The sequence below is a fragment of the Glycine max genome, chromosome 7 (genome assembly GCF_000004515.6).
Source record: "Glycine max cultivar Williams 82 chromosome 7, Glycine_max_v4.0, whole genome shotgun sequence".
Classification (NCBI taxonomy): Eukaryota; Viridiplantae; Streptophyta; class Magnoliopsida; order Fabales; family Fabaceae; genus Glycine; species Glycine max.
In genome coordinates this window covers 11,236,260-11,250,113 of record NC_038243.2, presented here as the reverse complement: position 1 = coordinate 11,250,113, position 13,854 = coordinate 11,236,260, and the positions used below count along the sequence as shown (strand labels likewise).

The following is a 13,854-nucleotide window of genomic DNA, read 5'->3' as shown; positions in this document are numbered from 1 at the left end:
ATTATCTTGAGACTGCTCCTGATGTTTGTATGATCCCTTTGTGGGCAGATTTTGTTGGGATTAGATTCCCTCGGAGGGTCAAGCTGTAGTTCTTTGATTTTTCCTTACAGTACGTATTAAAAAAAAAAATACAACTTATCGATTAAAAAAAATATGACCCTCCCTAATCCCATGCAATTTCACTTTAATAGACAGAGAGGAGAGAAAAGTTTATGGCTTTATGTTAAAAGGTTAGTGTCGGGTCATGGTCATGTTCATCAGTTCATGTGCTTATAGTTCGAGAATGGAAAAAATGAAAATAAAAAATCCTCAGTGAAAAAATCTTATCTGAGACAGCTCGAATATAAAATAAAAATGAAGATTCCAACTTTAATTCATTAGATGATTAATCTTTTTCATTAAACTTAACCCCACTTTGATCGAACGAGAATGGACAGCTTTTATAAAAGAAAGGACGATTTGACAAATAACAAAATCTTCTCCCTTGCATGTCTGCTACTTTTTGAAGCTGTGATGTCAATGATAAATCTGTGAAATAAAGGCTGCATTACTGTGCGACCTGAAATAAAGGCTGCATTAATAAAGGCTGCATTACTGTGCACGATAATATCAAATGTTGTATACATTTATTAAATATAATTATTATGTAAATGATTTAAATAATACTATTAAATTATATTTATTAAATTTATCTATAATTTATATTAATAAATTTGACTACACAATAAAAAATTCATTCATTCACATATATATTGATAAATTTTCCATACTTCTAAATAACCTTTTTTCACAACTTTTTCAAAGACAAACCTTTTCTATTGTTTGTATTATACTGCATCCATCTATTGTAAAAAAATTAAATTTTCAATGATATCATTCCTTAAATATATAAGTAAATCTAACTAAGGTTACTCCTATTTAATAATATCATTCCTCAAACACTCTTCACTTAATTATTATTTTATTTTTAATGATTTTTTTATTTATGATAACATACCAATAAACAACATTTTAAGAATAATTTTATTTTTAACTTAAAATTAGTAAAATTAAATAGTATTAACTAACTTTCTTAGGTAGCGTAAAATTAGTTATTTTAGTTCAGTCTAAAATATGTTTTTCATTTTTGTAAATATCGAAATATTTGAAATTCTTTCTCGTGAAATTTTGAGTATGTTTTTCAATCTAAAAAAAATATAAATATGTGATATTTTGACTCAGAGTAAAAATTGAGAAATTCGACTCAACATGTCAATGTCAACCAATGTCAACCAATCTAACATGTAAAGTTTTTAGTTGACACGTGGCAAAGACCTGACATTAATATGTAGGATTGAATCTTTCAAATCTAACTCTAAATCAAAATATCACACATTTACATTTTGCGAGGACAAAACATATATTTGAAATTTTGTTGAAAAAGATTCCAAATATTTTGATATTTATAAGAATAAAAAACATATTTTAGTCTTTTACTTATATATGAGTTTTAAGGGAGTATAAGATTAAGGTGTCATCTTTTAGTTGACCATTTTTTTCAAAGGCAAACTTTTTTACTTTCCTTTTATTTTTATTTCAAATCAATACTCCCTTTATTCCTAATTATAGGACCTTTTTTTATTAATTTATGTCCCTTAAAAAATAGTTAATTTAATTAATCACATTAAATTTGTTAATTATTTGTATTATTATTTCAAAAAAATTATTTTCTTATTTCACTATCACTTAGTTACTTCTTATAAATGTATGGAGAGAAAATAATTCAGTAAGAATATGGAGGATAAAATAATTAATGCATTTAGAAATTAAAAAATATCTTATAAAAAGAACGAAATAAAATATTATAAAAGATCTTATAATTAAGGATGAAGGAAGTAATTTTCTTTTTAAAATTTTCAAGATTTAAAAAATATTGTAATTTATAATTTTCGAAATTTAGTCGATGTAAAATATTATCAATTAACCAGAAATTATAACTAATATAAGTTTTAAGATACCTATTAAACTATTAAAAAAATAGTTACTATAAATATTAACAAAAGATAATGATTGAATGATTATATAACTTCACTAAAATTATGTTTAGTTTTGTGATTTAAATTTTTCATTTGAAGCAGGGGAAGAGGACCAACACGGTTTCAAATATAAGTGTCAGCTGAAGTGATTGATGAAGACAATAGGAAAAAAAAAATTAAGCAAAGACCACACATATCCACGATGGAGTTTGGCATCCAATAGAATTTTGAAGATTGTGATCGAGGCACAACAAAACAACAATTCAAAGCAAGCCCTTCAAATGAAAATCCACGTTTGAGAATGTTAAACATTTCTTAAACAACAACAACAACGACAACAACAACGCCTTATCCCATTAGGTGGGGTCGGCTACATGGATCAACTTCCGCCATAATGTTCTATCAAGTACCATACTTCTATCCAAAATCATTAAGTTCGAGATCCTTCTTGATAACCTCTCTTATAGTCTTTTTGGGTCTTCCTCTGCCTCGAATTGTTTGTCTTCTCTCCATCTGGTCTACTCTCCTCACTACAGAGTCTACCGGTCTTCTCTCTACATGCCCAAACCACCTAAGTCTATTTTCCACCATCTTCTCTACAGTAGGCGCTACTCCAACCCTCTCTCTAATAGCTCTGTTTCTAATTTTATCCTGTCGAGTCTTATCACACATCCACCGCAACATCCTCATCTCCGCTACACCTACTTTAGTCTCATGTTGGCTCTTGACCGCCCAACATTCTGTTCCGTACAAAATCGCCGGTCTTACCGCAGTCCGATAAAACTTTCCCTTTAGCTTGATCGGTACCTTTGCATCACATAACACCCCCGATACTTTTCTCCATTTCATCCATCCTGCTTGAATGCGATGATTCACATCCCCTTCAATTTCTCCATCATCCTGTATTACAGACCCAAGATATTTAAACCGTGTGACTTGAGGGATAATATGGTCTCCTATTTTCACCTCTGAGTTAGATACCCTCCTACTTTTGTTGAACTTACATTCCATATACTCCAATTTGCTTCTGCTTAGGCGAAAGCCATGTGTTTCTAGAGCTCGTCTCCAAGTTTCCAACCTCTCATTCAACTCCTCCCTCGACTCTCCAAGGAGGACTATGTCATCTGCAAAAAGCATGCATCTCGGCGCTATCTCTTGGATTTGTTCCGTGAGGACATCCAGAATTAAGGTAAAAAGGTAGGGGCTAAGGGTTGACCCTTGATGCAAACCAATTATGATGGGAAAATCGTCTGACTCTCCACCCTGTGTCCTAACACTAGTCGATACCCTATCATACATATCTTGGATAGCTCGAATATATGCAACCCTAACCCCTTTCTTCTCTAGAGCTTTCCACAAAATCTCTTTAGGCACTCTATCATACGCTTTCTCCAAGTCAATAAAAATCAAGTGCAAGTCTTGTTGGTCCATGCGATATTGCTCCATCACCCGCCGTAATAAATAAATCGCTTCCATGGTCGACCTTCCCAGCATGAAACCAAATTGATTCTCAGTAACTTGAGTCTCCTTTCTTAATCTCCGTTCGATCACTCTTTCCCATAATTTCATGGTATGACTCATGAGCTTGATTCCCCTATAATTTGCACAATTTTGTATATCCCCCTTGTTCTTATAGATTGGCACTAACGTGCTTCTCCTCCATTCCCCCGGCATGCGTTTTGACCTCATAATTTCATTAAAGAGTTTGGTGAGCCACTCAAGACCTCTATCTCCAAGAGTTTTCCACACTTCAATAGGTATGTTGTCTGGCCCCACCGCCTTACCGTTACTCATTCTTTTCAACGCTTCCTTTACTTCCTGTTTCTGAATCCGACGATGATACTTATAGTTCCGGTCCTCTTCTCTTGTGTCTAGACTGCTAGAGTCGTATCCATCCATCATTAAATAAGTTGTGGAAATACACCTTCCACCTTTCCTTGATATCTTTTTCATGCACTAAGACTTTGTCTTCTTCATCCTTAACACACTTTACGTGATCCAAATCTCTAGTCTTCCTCTCTCTACCCTTAGCAAGCCTATATATAGATCTTTCTCCGTCCCTGGTTCCTAGAGCTTGGTATAGTCCGTCAAAAGCTTGGGCTCTTGCCTCACTCACCGCCTTTTTGGTTTCATTTTTAGCTATCTTATACTTATCCCAAGTTTCAGAATTTCTACACCTAGACCACTCCTTGAAACACTCCTTTTTTACTCTAACTTTGCTCTGAACACTTTCATTCCACCACCACGATTCTTTACCCCTAGGTCCAAAACCTCTAGATTCACCCAACATCTCTTTAGCCACTTTAATAATCTCTTGGGACGTCTTGTTCCACATATCATTTGCACTTCCTTGTGATTGTCCACACCATCCCTCCCATATCTTTTGTTGGAAGATTCCTTGTTTCTCACCCTTCAAGTGCCACCATTTGATCCTTGGTGCTACCATAGGACTTCTTCTCTTTGCCCTATCTCTAATTCTTACATCCATAACCAAAACTCTATGTTGGGTAGTCAAGCTCTCTCCCGGGATAACTTTAAAGTTCAAGCAATACTTCCTATCAGACTTCCTGATAAGGAAGAAATCTATCTGAGAACATGTCCCTCCACTTGTGTAAGTGATAAGATGTTCCTCTCTTTTCTGAAACCATGTATTGGCTATAGAAAGATCCAAAGCCTCCGAAAACTCTAAGATGGATTTACCCTCCCCATTCATCTCCCCTAGGCCAAAACCCCCATGCACCCCCTCAAAACCTCTATCCACGCTACCTACATGTCCATTGAGATCCCCTCCTAGGAAAACTTTCTCTCCTTGGGGTATATCCTGAAGTACCCCTTCTAGATCCTCCCAAAATTTTACCTTAAAGTGTTCTGCTAACCCAACCTGAGGTGCGTACCCACTAATAACATTAAAGGTGTCCTGTCCCACTACCAATTTTAAGGCTATGATACGATCTCCTACTCTTCTTACATCTACGACATCCTTCTTCCACTCCTTGTCCACAATAATCCCTACCCCATTTCTTGATCTGATTTTTTCCGTATACCACAGCTTAAATCCCGAGTTGTCTAATTCTTTCGCTTTTTCACCTGTCCACTTAGTTTCTTGTAGGGACATAAAATTGATCTTCCTCCTCACCATAACATCCACTATTTCCATAGATTTTCCAGTAAGTGTGCCTATATTTCATGTACCAAAGCGAATCCTCCTGTCATGAACTAGCTTCTTTACCCACACCCGTTCACGAAAATGTGGGAACCCTTGCTTACTTTTCACTACATCCGGGCGGCGATGCAGCGGCCCTTGCTCTTTTGACACTGTACTCGAGCCATACAGCGCGTTGCTTCCGGGCAACGACCTAGCATTCACATTATTACGTAATTGATCCATGTCATAGAGATTCGACAAAGTTTTACGTTGGCTGTCGAAAGCCTAACACAACCCTCTCCTTTTATCCGGACTTGGGACCGGCTAAGAATAACAAAGCTAACCTAGGCAGGATTACATTTCTTAAACATTAAATTAAAATTCAAATCATTGGAACTTTTAGATTACAGTTTAATTAGTTTAATCAATTTAATTATATTAAATTACATATTGCAAAAAGTAATACTAAAACATAATTAATTAAACTAATTGAATTAACTAGCTACTTTAGTATGTACCAAAAAATGCTACGTAGCAAAAAAAAAAAAAAACTAGGTCTTTAGTTTTGAAAATAATGCAAGATATAGATATTACTGATATAGCATTATAAAGCTAAAGCAAAAGCAAACAAATATTTACACATCTCACAATTACACCTCCTGTTGATTAGTCACATGGGTGATTTAGACGTGTCAAGAATTATTACTCACCTAAGTGTTATGAAAAACCTCCATAAATGAAAAATTTAAAATCAGAGCTACCAATATTTTCATGCAATCAATTTATGGGTCATTGAATCTCCTTTGAATCATTGGTCATTAAAACACTGTTCATCATAAACTGACAAAATAGTAAAAATAGTACGTATTTCTAGAATGCCAAATAATTTCCAATCTTCCAATAATTCATCTTTTTATTAAATCTGCCGAGCATTAACAAACAAAATGATAAATGACTATTCAACTAAAAAGAGTTTGGTACTGAACTGGACCTTAATGAATCAATCACTTCAACAAGGATAAAAAAAATTTTAAGAAGAATTTAACGAGAGATTAAATTCTCTCATTAAGGAAAAAGAGAAGAAATGAAACTCATAAATTTTAGTCAACTTCTAAAATAAGATTTGTTTTTGTTTACAATTATATCTTGAGCCTATTGTTTGTGATGTGCTACTACCTTTTTATTATTATTTTCAATTCTTTTACTTATTAGATTAGTTATTGGACCTTGAACCTAATTTAGAGTGATTAGTAGAAGTTATAAATAGATTTTTGTTGGTAGTTTTTTTTTAATGAAATTTCATATTAGACATACTTAAGAGTGTCTCTTGATTGGTTATTGTGCGAAATTTTAAGTTCTTATTTTTTTTTGAATCATCCTCATGTGTCTTTAAAGATTGTGACTTATTGTTTTCATCTCCTTTTTCTAATTTTGTTTTTTCTTTTTTATTTTTCTCAATTTCAAACAGTCCCCAACTTCTCTTCTCTTTTTCTAATGCTAAAAATTGGATCCCTAAATTAGGGTTTCATCACAAAATTAGAACATCAATAATCAATTTGGCTCTAGTATATTTTTCTTCTTTGACACTGTATTTTGTTTGACTTGTTGATTTTTTTCACTTACTAAATCTACAAAGGACACTCCATAGTTCAAGTACAACCCACAGAAAGAGACTGAGAAAAATAGAGTTTAGAACTGAAGATCCAGAGCTTTTGGAACTGAGAAATTGTTGGAGGAAACAGTCTTTCAGGTTCATACAATGTGCATTGTAGCTAACACTAATTTGTGATAATGCCTATTAGATCCTTGTAGTAGTTAATTTTGTTTATCACTAATTGTGGCTTAGGCCACTGTTTATGGAGCCATCAATCTTCACTCTAAAAGACTAAAACTATGCCATGATCTTTTATCAGGAAAAGTCTATTCTAGCTTCTATCCCCTTCCCCCAAATTGTGTTATGCTTCTGGTTTTTCATTTTGGTTTTGTTGTTTCTTTTGTTTTATTTGTTTTGAGATGTTGCCATTGGTTACTTTACAAGTGATTCTTTTTCCCCTTTGTGTTCTGGTCCCTCTTCTGTTTGTAGTTGATATTTAAAATTTTTAATTTTATCTTTATGCAAAGCAAGAATGCCTTTAGCCAAAGTGGCAAAGCCATTTTTGTTGAAAGTACCTTCACTTTATGTTCGTACATGAAGATGGATGGTTCCTAAGTGTATATCAGTGGAATCTGCCTTATCTTACTTTGAAGAGGCATATCTGGACTATGGATGTCTTTTCACTTCTTTGTATTAAAATAAATCTTTAGTATACATGAGAGCATGTATTTTCATATTTACTCCACAAGAATACTGAAAATTGGCTTGACTTTAAAATGAGTCATCTCTCATTACATTGCAAGCGTTCTAAAGAAATAAAAACTATGAACAACTGTAGCTTGTTGAAACCATAATCCTTTTCTACGTAGCTAGGTTGTCTCTAGAAGATTCTACAATCCTTTTGGTCAAAGATCACACGAATAAGGAAGTGGCCTCTGATTTAGGAAACAGAAGTCCAAACAAACATGTTTTTTAAATCTTAAAAATTTGAAAATAAAAACAGAATTTTTTTTCTGACTCCTGATTTGTATATATCACAAGTGATTCATTTGTTTGATGGTTCATGTGCTTTCTCATCAGGGCCATAAAAAGATATTTCATGGGGTCTACTGTTGAATATCACATCCAACATATAATTAACATCCCAGAACAGATTGAGCCTGCATTGTGGCCAGAATGTTGTATCTACAAGGTACCTACTAGTCTTTTGAAGGTGAAAGAGGTGGCCTACACTCCTCTATTGATCTCAATTGGCCCTGTTCACCATAACAAAGAACAGCTAATGGAAATGCAAGAGCAGAAACACAGATATTTTCATTTCTTTTGGGCACGCCTAAGCCTAGTGAACAAGCTTGATTTGGTGCAATACAAAGCATTCCTTGAACTAGAAGAGCGAAACCTACGCTGTTGTTACCAAAAGAAATTCCCTGAAATCAGCAAGGAGCAATTTGTGGAGATGATGCTACTGGATGCTGTGTTCATCATGGAGCTGTTTCTGAGAGAAGCGAAAAAATGGGAACATAAGGATGACTATCTAATGACTCAAGGATGTGTTAGCAAAAGTATCCAGTGTGACTTGATGTTGCTTGAGAATCAGCTTCCAATGTTAGTGTTGGAAAAACTATATGATAGAGTTGTCCCAAGCAATGCCAAAAATCACACCAGATTTATTAACCTTGCCCATGAGTACTTCAGATCTTATTACCCTCATCAGCATTCTTCAGAAAACAAGTTTGAGCTGAGAAAGTGGGAGAAATCACTACATTTCACTGATCTAATTAGAAATGCCTATCTTCCTAAGAAACTGAGCAGTCAGATGAAATATTCTCAGCAGGAGTGTGTGCTAAGGACTGCAACTAAGTTGAATGAGGCCGGGATAAGCTTTGAGAAGGTTCATGACAGATGCTTACTAGATGTGAAGTTTGAGAAGAAGCGATTCTTCAGCTGGTTTCTTTGCTTGGGTTGCTTACCATGCTGCAAGTTGTTCAAAGCCCGGTTTCAAATCCCCCAGTTGAAAGTAGACCACACAACAGAATGCGTTCTTAGGAACTTAATAGCCTTTGAGCAGTGTCACTATCCCAAGGAGCCTTACGTTTGCAACTATGTTTCTCTAATTGACTCTCTTATTCACACCAAAGATGATGCAGAGTTGCTGGTTGAGAAAGAAGCTATTGTCCATGAACTGGGAAGTGATCAAGATTTGGCAACTCTGGTTAATGGTCTTTGCAAACATGTGGTGACAAATTCAACATGCTACCACCAAATTATGAAAGCTGTCAATGAACACTATAACAATGATTGGAAGTGGGCAATGGGTACATTAAGGTGGGTTTACTTCCGTGACCCTTGGAGAAGCAGTTCTACTTTAGTTGGGGTTGCTGTCCTTGTGTTCACCATCTTCAACTTTTACCGCGTAACTGATCTACTCTTTTGGTAAGTGCACCTTTGCTTGCACATCATTCATAAGTTAGTTGTTGTAGTTTATGCGTCTTTTGGGCTGTTGGAAGCACTTTTGGTGGTTGATAAAGTCTGCAGACATCCTTTGAAACACGCTGTAAATTGAGAATTGTATACTGATTATTGAATCACCTTTGCAGTCTTACATCATTGTCAATGATTGTACCATAACTATTTCATTTCCCATTACTTGTAATAAAAGTGGCTAGTTTATTTTTGAACATATGTATTAATAATAGTTGCACATGTGTGAGATGATGATACATGTGCATCCTGAACTCTTGGAAAGGTGCTAAAATGAGAAACTATCTTTTTAAATCAGGCTACTTTAGTTGGTTGAATTCTGAATAAAGTCCTCTAATTTCTTGTTATGAATTGATATATCCTCTAAGAAATAAGAATATCGAATTAAAAGTTGTTTAGAGGGAAAAAGATTCCCCAGCTTTTAAATGGACCCAGTTTGTTCAAATATCCCATGCAACATTTTACTCTGACCATTTCACTTCAACCCAAGTAACTAATTGCATCATAGTAGCATCAAATACACAAACAAAAATAAGTTAAAATCACTTAATAGAATTAGAAGAAAAAAAAATCAAAATCAAGATTCTAGATATTCATTGCCAAATAAACAACGAACTTTGACAGAAGCTGAACCAGAAAAGACTAACAATAACTGCTTAAAATAAAATCATGCCAGACACTGAATTATGTGGTCCTATTGATTAACTGAAAGCTCCTTCCGCTTATATCGGACCATCACTTTCCCCTTCACTCCCACAACCATGGCATTCCAATCGATCTCTGGAAAAGGTGACACCAACTCCAGCTCAAAATTCCTAAGCAGATGAGTCCATATTGCTTTTATCTGCAGATATGCAAATGGCTCCCCAAGGCATCCATGTCTGCCCCCTCCAAATGAAATGTATGAGAATGCACCTGCCACCTTGTCCTCTTCCCTCCCCACAGCAAATCGATCGGGATCATACCTATCAGGGTCTTTGAAAACATGACCTAGCCTGTTTGCAAAAGCAGGTGATGTGGCAATTATATGACCCTTGGGAATGTCATACTCTTTCCCCTCTCGTGTTGTGACACTAAAATCAGTGTGTGAGCTTCTCATCAGCATGATTAGAGGAGGATGGAGTCTCAAAGCTTCTTTGATGCACCTATACAGCACATCCATTTCAGCCAAAACATCATGATCAACTCTGTCCCCATGCTTTTCTATCAACATCTTCTGCTCCTCCTGCACAGCTGAAAGGTACTGGTTGTTAGACAGCAGATATGCCCCAGTCCAAGTGGAGGTAATCGAGCTTGTGTGTTGACCGGCAAAAAGTGCAGCAATGAGAAGCCCAGTCACTTCAGCTTCTGTTGTTGAGCGACCATCTTTGTATTTTGAGTCAATGAAGCACTGCAGCATGTCTTCTTCTGATTTGCTTGCACTTTTGCGAGATGTTATGATGCTTGCAAAGATTTCAGCAAGCTTCTTGCGTGCCTGGTCACGGCGCTTGTGAGCTGGGATTGGCAGGTATGGGAAGAGAACACTGATTGGAAGCATCCCATTATCAAGGTCGTGGAACAATGCAGAGACATCATCAAAGAGCTTGTCACGAACTTCACGCCCCAAGAGACATCTACTGGCTGTCAAGATGATCAGATGCTCAAGCTCATACTTCAAATCAACCTCACCACTTGGTCCCCACTTTGAGAAATAGTCCTGCAAATTGAGTTTGTGTTTGGGAAAGAACAGACTTCAATGACAATTTGGTATACAACCAAGGAAAAATTACAAGGGAAGAGTTTACTATTAACAACATAAAGAAACAATGAACTGCCGGGTTTGATGCCATTTCACCACGGTCAAGTCCAAATGGAACTGAATTCAAGTAGCAGCATAAAACTTTGTTTTCAATTAAACTAAGAATCACACTACACTAAGATGAGAGTTAAACTTATAATCATTGTTGACAATTCAATGGGCTATTCCGGTGATATGAAGTATGTGCATTTGTTATAAATCATTAAAATGTTAAATTTTATTCAATTTTATAAGAATTATAATGCCACACTTTTCACTACACTAAGATGAGAGTTAAACTTATAATCATTGTTGACAATTCAATGGGCTATTCTGGTGATATGAAGTATGTGCATTTGTTATAAATCATTAAATTGTTAAATTTTATTCAATTTTATAAGAATTATAATGCCACACTTTTCACTCCAAAGCAAAATGATCTGTATCTGGTCCCTCAAACTTGGATGAGGCTGCTTAGTTACTGTTATTGTTGAATAAAAGCTGCAATAAACTGCAGCCAGTACAATACAGAGACCATCACCCCATTGACCAAATCCACCAAAGCATTGAATTGATTGCACAAACATGTAACACATCAAGTAACAACAAAAGGGTCAATTAAAGCACAAAAAAGCAATAACAAAAACAATGGATCTAAGCCTATGAGGAGTTTCTAACAAGGGGAGGTGACAAAATGTTCCCCCATGTCCCCCAATCTATAATTGTGCCCCATAAAAATCAAATAAAATAAAAGGTCAATGGAGTTTTATCATCGCTGTAAAATTGAAAATCTTCAGTTTATACTCCTATCCTTTAAAACCCTCACTTAATGAAAAAAAATAGGCATTTACAAAACATAAGGTTGAAAAGTAAGGGTTTTAAAAATTAAGGGCAAAAGCCAAAGAATGCCAATTTTATTGGAAGGACAACACCACTAATCCAAAACAAATTATTGGTTTCAATGATTAATTCCAAGACCAATAGATTACTCATCAACGTGAGATTCCACCACAATAGATCAATCAATAACCAAACAAACAAAAACACCAAAAAACGTAATTCGTACCTCAGCTTCTGCAACCATCTGATTGACATAACCCTTGAGCTTGTTGGCCCTAAGAGCCTCAGTGAAGAACCTGAACTGTTCTTGCCTCACAGAGTAATCAACATCAAAGACCACCCCAGGTCCAAAAGTTGGCACATTGAACTGATACACCTCTTGCTGGCTGAGATCAGTCTCTGAGGCCTTGAAGAAGTGTGCAGAAACCTCAGGGCCAATGAGGAAGGTGATGTTCTTGTGGAAGAGTTTGAGAGTGAAGACACTTCCAAGCTTAGGGTACTCGTCACGGAGCATAAAGATTGGACCTTTGAGGAAACGGATGAGTCCTCCAATTAAGGGCCACCCCTTCACAATTGGGGGTACCCTCTTTCTGGATTTGGGCACTATGAAGGCTGAGATGAGCTTGACCACAAGGATTGTGGCCACAAGGAGGAGGCCAGTGTTCAGAAACCTACTATCAACTTCCATGATTGTGGTGTGTGTGTGGTGTGAAAATTGCAGTGAAAATGATGAAGTAATGAAAATAGATGTGATGTGATGTGATGTGACGAGTTGTGTTTTGTGGTTTTGATTGGTGCAAGTGTGGTTTGATAAAACCAAAGGACTAACACAGATCTATTGTGTCATGATGTGGTGTGTGTAGATCTGTGGCGTGATTTTGATTGTTACACTTTATGAAGTTGTGTGTGTGGCCACTAAGGAGTGTTAATGTGCAAATGCAAATTTATAAGGAGGATTTGGCTTAGCTGGGCTCACAGTAATCACTGGGTTTGGGAAATAAAACTGTGGGTTAGGCTTTGGTCTTTGGATGGATATGGCTGGGGGATGTCTGTTCTGTTCTATTCACGGGCCGAATATAAGGGGGTTAATTTTATATGTGTTTATTTAGGGGCAATTTGGCATTAATGAAAAAGAAAAAAGGTGTAGAAGAAATTTTGGAGATTTTTAGAATTGATTTGAAAATTTGGAAAACATTTATAGTAAAAAATTATTGACTCATTTCATTGAGTTAATCTATGCAAGAGGGGTTTGAATTGTCTAAGGAGACATTTCTGAAATACATAGAGGAATGCCATTTTGAGAATTTCTCGAGTGAATAGGCAATTTAGTCTCTGAGATTGTATCTATTTTGCATATTAGTCCCTAACTTAATATTAAATTCAAAATAGTCCATATCTTTGCATAAGTGTTGCAAAATAGTCATTCCATTAAATTTTAAAGTAACGCCGTTAGCGAGGTCAATTTTAGTGTCACGTGAACTATCCAACGTGACACTAAAGGATGACGTGACATGATACGTGAACTCGCTTCTTAAAAGATGTCACGTCTTTTGATGATAACAAAACGAGTAAATAGGCAATTTAGTCATTGACTTTGTACCCCTGTTGCATATTAGTCCCTAACTTAATGAAAAATTCAAAATAGTTCATATCTTTTGCATAAGTATTGCAAAATAGTCTCTAACTTAAAAGATGTCAGAAATCGTGCTTAAAGTGTCCATGCATTGCAAAGGTTGTGAAATGTCTCGTGGACTTTCAAAATGACGTGACATCTTTTAGGAGACACGTCCACATGTCATGTCACGTCATCCTTTAGTGCTATATTGGATAGTTCACGTGGCACTAAAATTGATCTCACTAACGGTGTTACTTTAAAATTTAACGGAATGACTATTTTGCAACACTTATGTAAAGATAGAGATTATTTTGAATTTAACATTAAGTTAGAGACTAATATGCAAAATAGGTACAATCTCAGGGACTAAATTGCTTATTCACTTGA

General features: G+C 35.6%; 2 protein-coding genes and 1 non-coding gene across 3 annotated transcripts; 1 reads left to right on the top strand and 2 right to left on the bottom strand.

The window, feature by feature from the left end:
* The first annotated feature begins 6,761 nt into the window (after positions 1 to 6,761).
* Positions 6,762 to 9,738, top strand: LOC100818118 (UPF0481 protein At3g47200). Its single transcript, XM_003530110.5, has 2 exons — positions 6,762 to 6,910; positions 7,835 to 9,738. Exon 2 carries the CDS (start codon positions 7,854 to 7,856, stop codon positions 9,189 to 9,191), a length of 1,338 nt encoding a protein of 445 aa, XP_003530158.1. The 5' UTR covers positions 6,762 to 6,910; positions 7,835 to 7,853; the 3' UTR covers positions 9,192 to 9,738.
* Positions 9,739 to 9,767: 29 nt separating this feature from the next.
* LOC100810799 (obtusifoliol 14-alpha demethylase) lies at positions 9,768 to 12,917 on the bottom strand. Its single transcript, XM_003528998.5, has 2 exons — positions 12,079 to 12,917; positions 9,768 to 10,931 (listed from the first exon to the last, which is right to left on the bottom strand). The coding sequence occupies exons 1-2, from the start codon at positions 12,538 to 12,540 to the stop codon at positions 9,930 to 9,932; spliced, it is 1,464 nt and encodes a 487-aa protein (XP_003529046.1). The 5' UTR covers positions 12,541 to 12,917; the 3' UTR covers positions 9,768 to 9,929.
* A 585-nt stretch (positions 12,918 to 13,502) lies between these two features.
* Positions 13,503 to 13,769, bottom strand: MIR1519 (microRNA MIR1519). Its single transcript, NR_048628.1, has one exon. It is a non-coding gene; the product is annotated as a microRNA MIR1519 (primary transcript).
* Positions 13,770 to 13,854: the final 85 nt, after the last annotated feature.